The following is an 8,019-nucleotide window of genomic DNA, read 5'->3' on the forward strand; positions in this document are numbered from 1 at the left end:
GTTTACAATCAATTATTATTTTTTTTTAAACTTACTATCAACTTCTCCTTGAGGGAAAGCGTGTAGTTTATCACAATTCCTTTGCTTTGTTCTAGTACATGTTGCCAGGTATCTCAATAATATCTAGCCTAGTATTGCACGTTTCAGACTTCATCCTAATGTATGAGGAGTGGAAAGATACCCATGATCTATTACAAGCTGAACTGAAAAGTTTTAAGCAGAACAAAAAGGGGATTCATTTATCTAACCCTGACATTTCAAAATAACTTAATCACCTCAGGTGAAGTGTAAGATGAAACCATAGTCATAACGTAAAAATCACAGTAATTGTGTGCTTTTAGAGGTATTCCAGGAGCTGAAGATGCCAATTATTTGACATGTACTTATTTTAATTACATTTATACTATTTTAGGGATTTTTCTCTCTTTATAGTCCACCACACCGAAATAGTGGTTCTTTTATTGAAATAACAGCAATTACAGTTATATCTATTGTTCCTAGTTTGTTTGGTTATGGATTTATTTCTCTGGGAATTACATGTTTGCAATGTGACGATTTGGTCAAATGAAGAAACATCTTGGGAGCACTTAATAACTGCAGAGTAAACCCAAACTGCTCTCTCTCCAAATCAAAGTGGATTAATTCATTTGTACAATACAAATTATTATTTAACAGGAAAGAGTGTGTTTATGCAGTATATTATCTAATTTTGTATAAGCTTTTTTTATTAGTATTATTGTAACTCTTCCCCAATAACCGGCTTTTGCAAAAAAAAATCAATACACCTTTCATGAAGAGTTACAAGTGAAGAGAGTAGATTAGTTCTGCTGACACAGCATGTTTTATACATGCAGCCAATAAGTAATTGCTTTCTTTGGGATATGGCGTTTATCTTGGGGAAACCTGGAGCTTAATATCTCTGAACTACACAAGGCACTTATCTTGCATTAATTACCATCGGCCATCTCCACCCTGATCTGACTTCCATTGACGAGTAAGCCCAGGATCTTAACTCATTGTGATTTCCCCCTGCCGTTTTAGTTGTTTCCTTTATATCTATCTATCTGTATGTATATAGGGTCTTTTATAGCTGTTAACTTTTTAATTCCTGCCTAAAAAACCTAAAACAAAGCATTACGGTAAGCTGTAGTGAAGGCGAATCAAGACTCTGCAGTCTCTTGGTATTTACTGACTCATTGATACTCTCAGCAGCACACTTCTTATATCTTCACTATCTAAGCGTATATAACTATTAGCTTTCATTTATCTTGTACTGTTTTGTTCCTTTGTATAACTTTTGTTACATTGTATTTACTTTTTTGCTTACACACAGAACAAAATGTAAGCCCTGAACTGTTATTAATTTTAATACAATTCCTTTTTGAATATAAGTTGCCTTCAATTATAATGATTTTAGTTATAATAGTAATATTTAATAAGTTGTCCAACTAAGTTTGAAACTTATTTTTGAAGACCTTTAAAACAAGTTAACTGCATATTTTCCAAGGTACTATAAAAACACTAAACACACAATGCACTATGCATTACCCCAAATAAAAATCTTTATCCTGAATACACCTGTATAAATTTCAAGGTTTCAGTATTTTAAAACTTTATTACTGAGCTGACTACATGAGAAACTGGTATTAAGTGTACCTGTAGTAGATGCTTTAATAAAACTGAAGCTTTGTGATTGGTGTTAATAATTAAAGATACCAGAGAGTTTGGCAGCAGAAATTGGCCACATAGCAAATCACCCAAGCAAGAGATAGTGGTACTTTTTAAGATGCTAAAAGTGTCCTCAATGCTTTTGTGTCCAGCAGGGTCTACCAGCCTGTTTGGGAACAGCGGTGCGAAGGCATTTGGATTCGGGGGGGGTACCTCTTTTGGTGATCAGAAGGCCAGCGGGACGTTCAGCACGGGAGGTGGAAGTGTGGCGGCACAGGGCTTCGGCTCCTTTGCCAGCCCCCCCAAATCAGGTATCCCACCCTCCACACCCAGAGACTGCCCCTGAGTTTACCTCCAATTCACACAGTCTAGTTTTGTACTTGGACAACTAATTAATGCTTTTACAGAATGGTTTCCCAGTACTGGTCTAGGGGACCCTTGTGTATTGATCACTTAGGCCAGTGGTTTTCAAACAGGTCCTGGAGTACCCCCTGCCCTGCTGTTTTTTGTTCCAACCGAGGTCTTAATTGCTTAATTGAATCCTTAATTGAACTAACAAAGCAATATACAGTTGTCATTAAGACCTTGACTGTAACAAAAAGCAGCAGGGCAGGGGATACTCCAGGACTGGTTTGAAAACCACTGACTTGGGCTAAAGCCTTTTAGTTAGACCTCTTGCTCGATATGACTTTTGAGAAAACTATTTCTAGATAATTTGGCAATTTAACATGAAATAAACCCTGTACTAAGTGATAGGCTTCACAACTCCTCTGGCAGCTGAGCCATGTCAATCACCATGTGCTAGAATTAAATCAGTTGAGACCCAGAAAGCATGAATGCTTAGTATTGAGTGATACCGTATAATTACTGCCTGTTTGGATAGGGTGAAGAGAGCTCCTTAAACAAGTTGAGGATAGGCTGAACCAAATTGTGTGTGGTCACATGTAAAGTATGGTTATGACCCACCCAGCTCCAAACACAGCCCGTCCCCTTTCACCAAGTAGCTAAGCAGAAGCACAGATCGAACAACAGTGTGCGTTTGTGACTGAAGAGAAACAAAAACTGTGTGCAGGCAGTAACATAACTGGGTATAGAAAACGCTCGGCTTTTGAAAGGAAGATTCCCTTTTCGAGGCCAGCTGGGTTGGTGCATGACAGGAAAGGATGTTTGCTCTCTTTCTCTATTGTTCAACAGTTTTTCGGGGGGATAAATAAATAGTGAGGTCTCAAATAGGATTCTATACTAAAAGAAAACATTTAAAAATACGTCAGATGTGTGACTGCTGCCTGCAGGTGTGACATAGATGGAGATGTGAAAACAAGAATTAAGAGTAGGGAAAAAAGGCAAACAAAGTTAATTAGGAGAATCATTTAATTAAAAATTAAGGAATTAAGAGTCTGGTTGGAATGAAAACCAGAGAAGATGGGGGGTCCCCCAAGAGCAGGATTGGAATATCCCGCTTTAAACATTTCATTAATCCCCCTTTCATCTTTTGATTCAATCTGCAAATTTGCTCCCTTACTAGTTACACTAAGTGGTGCAAAAACAAGAGAAGTAAGACGGCAGAGTGCATCCCTTCTTGGTCCGTCACCAAACCATAAATGTTATGCAGAGTTTGAAATAAGACTGCATTGTGTGAAGAGGAATTTCTCGATCAAGCACTGTCCATCACCGTTTGATCTTTTGGTAAAACCTGCTACCAAAATGTAACCAAGTGATCTTAATCTACAGATGTCAATCAGCCCTGCTCACCTGTACAGTTGGTATACAACCATATTGGCATGGAAGAGAGAGAGCTCCGAAACTACACTGCACTTGTTCATGTAACTCTGGTCTTTGATCTTGATGATCTGCTTGCTCTGCTCAAATTAGATCTGGTTTAGAAAGACGCAGCCAGAAACTGGACAGGAAGCAGGGCTGCTACATCATTAATGAGTCTCCTGTAATTCAATCACATTACCTCAATTATTCACAGCGCAGTGCGGGGGGCTAAATTTCAAACTGTGTGTCGTCTCGGACTGTCTGTGTTTAGCCTTTCCGTGAAGCGGCCGTGTCTAGTCACCTCACAGGGAGCAGGTGTCTTTAAATATCTGGCTTCATAAATTCCTCAATTGCAAATTCGACCACTCAGTTATGGAAAGCTTATGGATGCTTTAATGTTTTATTTTTATTTTTATTTTTTTATTGCATTCCCTGGACGATGCAATACAATAAATAAACCAAAAGGTCTACTCTTAATGGCGCACAATTCAAACGGAGGTCATCTCATTTAACCAAGACCAAATCTGTCCACTATATGTATTCATTCAAAATTTGGAATATCTATCCCAATATCACACCCTCCCATCTAATTTGCAATTGCCAGGAGGGATGAAGCGTTACTTTTCACACTGCAAGTTCAAGATTTCCACAGCTTGTCTGTAACATGATGTGCAAAGTTTTATGCAGCTGGAATGGCTACAGATCTGAACCCATAGTTCTAAGAAAGCCCATTAGTGCTAATAAATTAGGATTCCTCTCTACTACCCACCCAACCCTGGCCGCTGTCCACCTGACTACTAGCGTAAACTGCAGGCCAAAGCCGGGACTGACTAGTCTGGGATGGGAGACCAATTAAATCCAGGATGTAGTACGAATCCTTAAGTCTGGGAGCAGGCTTTTACAGATGTACAACTTGATAGCTCTGTCTTTCCCCCCAACTCATCGATCGCTCATCTGTGGTATGCATCTGTGTAATAGTGTATTGCCTTGTGTATTTTCTGCAGGTGGTTTTGGTGGTGCACCCGTGTTCGGCAGTCCTCCAGCCTTCGGGGGCTCCCCAGCATTCGGAGGGGCACCTGCTTTTGGTTCCACCCCGACTTTCAACAGCCCTCTGGGCCCATCATCAGCAGGCAAGGTCTTTGGAGAGGGGACTGCAGCTGCCAGCGTTGGAGGATTTGGGTAAGAGGTCCAGGCGTAAAAGATACGGGGAGTCTTCTAGTGACTCTGGGTGCACATAAGGCTGAAAGAAAACAGGGAGGTGAAATAAGGTGAGCACAGCTGATCACTGATTGCGGTCATCGGCAGTTCCTCAGCTGCATACCAATACCTGGTGCAAATTACTCCAATGGGAGGCAGCTGCCGGCGCTGATGAAGCACCCCGCTCCCCCACCCCCACAGCTGTGCCTTCACAGGGCCGGCCTGTCACAAATACTTTTGCTCAATTCATTTTAGTGAGTGAACAGTCCTTCTGCACCAATTAGTTTAATATTAATCTTTCTCCTCACTTCTACTAAATGCTTAGATGTTTAAAAAAAAATGTGACATTAAATTGGATTATTCCCATTTAATTTCATGTCTCAAGCCTGCGCCATATGGAGGTTGGGCCACTGGTAGGCCAGGAATGTTAAAAATGATATGTAACCAGAAGCGGTGGATTATGGGAGATAATCCACCTTTGCCTCCTCTTGCCAGTAGATTAAAATAACTCGCTCTCTCCCCTGCTGCTCACCAGAGACTGCCATAGAGAATTAGTTAGACCATCTGGATTATCTGCAGTGCACCTCTGTATGAGGGATACGTAGTTCTGGGACCTTCAGTGATCCTCAGTGTTCGGGATCATCTACACTTTGAAACCGTGACCGTTGTTCTCCTGTCGGGGAGGCTGGAGAAGACTGGGTTTACTGCACATTAGTACCCTCAGAAATGTAATCACAGGCCTGCTTTGGTCACAATGCCTGTTGCGTGAAGCTTAATCCCTTTCAAGGCAGTCTGAGACACTTTGCCAAAGCGGTTTAATGTTTGAACCCACCGTTGGTGGTTAATACAACCTTTCTACTGTCAACCATAACCTGTTTTTTTTCCCCCCCACAAAATCTCATTCACAAAGTAAACGGTCCGCCGTGTTGTGGTCACATTACAGTCGGAGTAGGTGTTCCTTTGTAAAGTAATCTCGTCCCAGTTGACCTCTAGTGGCGAGGGGCAGCTGCCAAAATTGACTTCTGATTGAGGTCAGGAGTCTTTTATTTACTGCTCTGCTGCACTCTTTGAGATTAGATGCTGGAGAAGCTCCGCTCTTTAAAGGGGCTTTGATACATTTTTTTTTTTGGTGGTTTCCTGTCCATTTGATTTTAGATGTTGAGTCATAGATGAGCCAAGCTTGCATATTTACTAGGTGGCCACAGCACATGGTTACGTGTTGGCCAGAGAACATCTTTTGCAAAACAATGTTCTGTCATGTTCCCTTTACACACGCATTCTTATTTGATGCTTGGCAGGATCCCTTATTATTAAAAGTAGAGTAGCTTTCTGCATGGACTGGAAACTTGCATCTAGAATACAAATCCTAATTCAAACAATTTAATAATTATATGCAGAGCTAAGCATCCTCTTTTCATACTAATTCCTATCACAGAGTCTGACAGGAGGATAAGCCTAGCTTTGTAATTTTTTGATTTATCATTTTATTCTTTTGATTTCCTGTGTCCTTGATCTTATATGTTTTTGTATTTTTCCCATCAGATTCGCCTCGGCTTCCAGCGCTCCGAGCTTCGGCAGTCTGGCCAATCAGAACACTCCCTCCTTTGGCAACCTGGCCCAGCAGGGCTCGGGCTTCGGGGCCCAGAGCAGCACCGGGTTCTCCGGGTTCGGGACCTCGGGAGGAGGTGAGTGGCCCTCAGGTGGCCTCCTCTATTTTTTCTTTTCTTTTTTTTCTAATAAGTTCTGCAGAAACAATACTTCAATCCACTGAAGGAATTGTACGAATATAGAAAGCTTTGAGGATCACAAATCATAAAAAGTCTATTTTAATTTTGTCTGAGCTGTAGGAAAATGTTTCTGTAATGTGTTGATGTGCATCTGAGTGTGTCTGTGTAATTCAAAAGTGAATATTTTTACTATGTCGATTAATATTCCCTCTTTTTTTTTTATTTTAGCTTTCACAAGTGGCGGATTTGGAACAACCAATCAGTGAGTATTGCTTTTGAAAAAAATGACCCCCTCTCTCTCCAACACATTTGTTCATGCAAAAGACCACCCAACTCTTACCTTTGCCAAAGGGCCTTCAGCCTTATATTTCATTGCACAGGGGACAGAAATGATGTGGGACCCTGTTGGCCAGAGGCTGGGGTTGCAGTGTAATTCCGTCTGTAATTTCTGTCCATCTCGGCTGTGCTGACTTGGCATCTCATGGTGGCTTCTGGTCCGCGTTCGTACCCTATAGACTACTACTTTGGCGTTCATAGGGAGCCGTGGGATCAGTATGGAAATACAAAACATTCCCTCTCTCTACTAGTTGCGATCCTCTCTTCCACCCCCTGTGGTGATAACATGCTTGCTTTGCGAACCGTTTTATCCCCAGTTTTGCTGAATGCAACAATATCCATGGGGGCTCAATGCTATTCCTGTCTTTGCCATGTTGTGCAGAAGCTCCCTTACACACCGCGACTCTGACTAGACCCTTGCTTCCTCGTGCCTGCAGCCAAAGCTAATGCTCAATGGTCAACAGGGTGGCCCTGAATACAAAACATGTGGTGCAGTGCACACATCAACCCTTTCAAGATGGATCCATTGACAAATGACCAGAGGCAACTGTGATTACAGCCACCTTTCATTCCACCTTTGTAAGAGGGATTCTTGCACATTTATGAATCACTGCTCTCACCAGCTCCAGTCTAATATGGGTCTGTACTCCCACATGTGACTGTGAAAGCCCAGAACCACATACAAATGTATATTTTAAAGCACCAAGCTTCCCTCCGTTTCAGTTGGTACACAAGTTTGGGGGTTTTCCCTTCCGAAGACAATCGTATGCCATAGGGCAACTGAGCTTCTGGTCACATGTCTATGAACATGTCTTGAAAGAGTTAATGAAATGCACTGACTGAATTACCATTTTGTATGAAACCTATAAGTTGATTTATTAACCCTCAGAGTGCTAACCACAGCAAATTAATTTACATTTACGAAATATTTATATATAATCACACAAAGCCCATATATCACACGAAATATAAGACATTGAGATATTTATTTCTATCAATGTATCTTTACAACAAATATATAAATGTGCATCAGCAAAGAATCTCATGTTATGTAGACAGCATTTTTATTCTCATGCATTATTTTTACAATCATTATGCACATAAACGCTTCATATAAAATCCTTCAAATTAATTCCTAGCATGTCCTTTTCAAAATACAAAAAATCACAGATGTTTACAAAGAAGTATTCAAAAGATATCATCAATTGTGCAAGCAGCGCATCAATCTTCAAGCTCATCAGATCTACAGCAATGTGTGCTTGCCTCCAAAAGCCATTTCTTCATTTGAATTGCTCAGTATGTAAACCAGCACAACCATAATGCTTTTGCT

The 8,019-nt window shown here is 40.9% G+C and overlaps 1 protein-coding gene across 5 annotated transcripts in view; it reads left to right on the plus strand.

Annotated features, from left to right (window-relative positions):
* The window catches only part of nup214 (nucleoporin 214), a 76,530-nt gene that overhangs the window by 52,683 nt on the left and 15,828 nt on the right, over nt 1–8,019 (plus strand). For 4 of the 5 annotated variants that reach the window (XM_066712766.1, XM_066712765.1, XM_066712768.1 and 1 more), the window contains exons 32-35: nt 1,821–1,979; nt 4,434–4,608; nt 6,169–6,311; nt 6,582–6,615. In XM_066712766.1, coding sequence (XP_066568863.1) covers nt 1,821–1,979; nt 4,434–4,608; nt 6,169–6,311; nt 6,582–6,615 — 511 coding nt within the window. The remainder of the gene's footprint in view (nt 1–1,820; nt 1,980–4,433; nt 4,609–6,168; nt 6,312–6,581; nt 6,616–8,019) is intronic. The other variant, XM_066712769.1, reaches the window with a different exon arrangement.

The sequence above is a fragment of the Amia ocellicauda genome, chromosome 9, assembly GCF_036373705.1.
Source record: "Amia ocellicauda isolate fAmiCal2 chromosome 9, fAmiCal2.hap1, whole genome shotgun sequence".
In the NCBI taxonomy this organism is placed as follows: domain Eukaryota; kingdom Metazoa; phylum Chordata; class Actinopteri; order Amiiformes; family Amiidae; genus Amia; species Amia ocellicauda.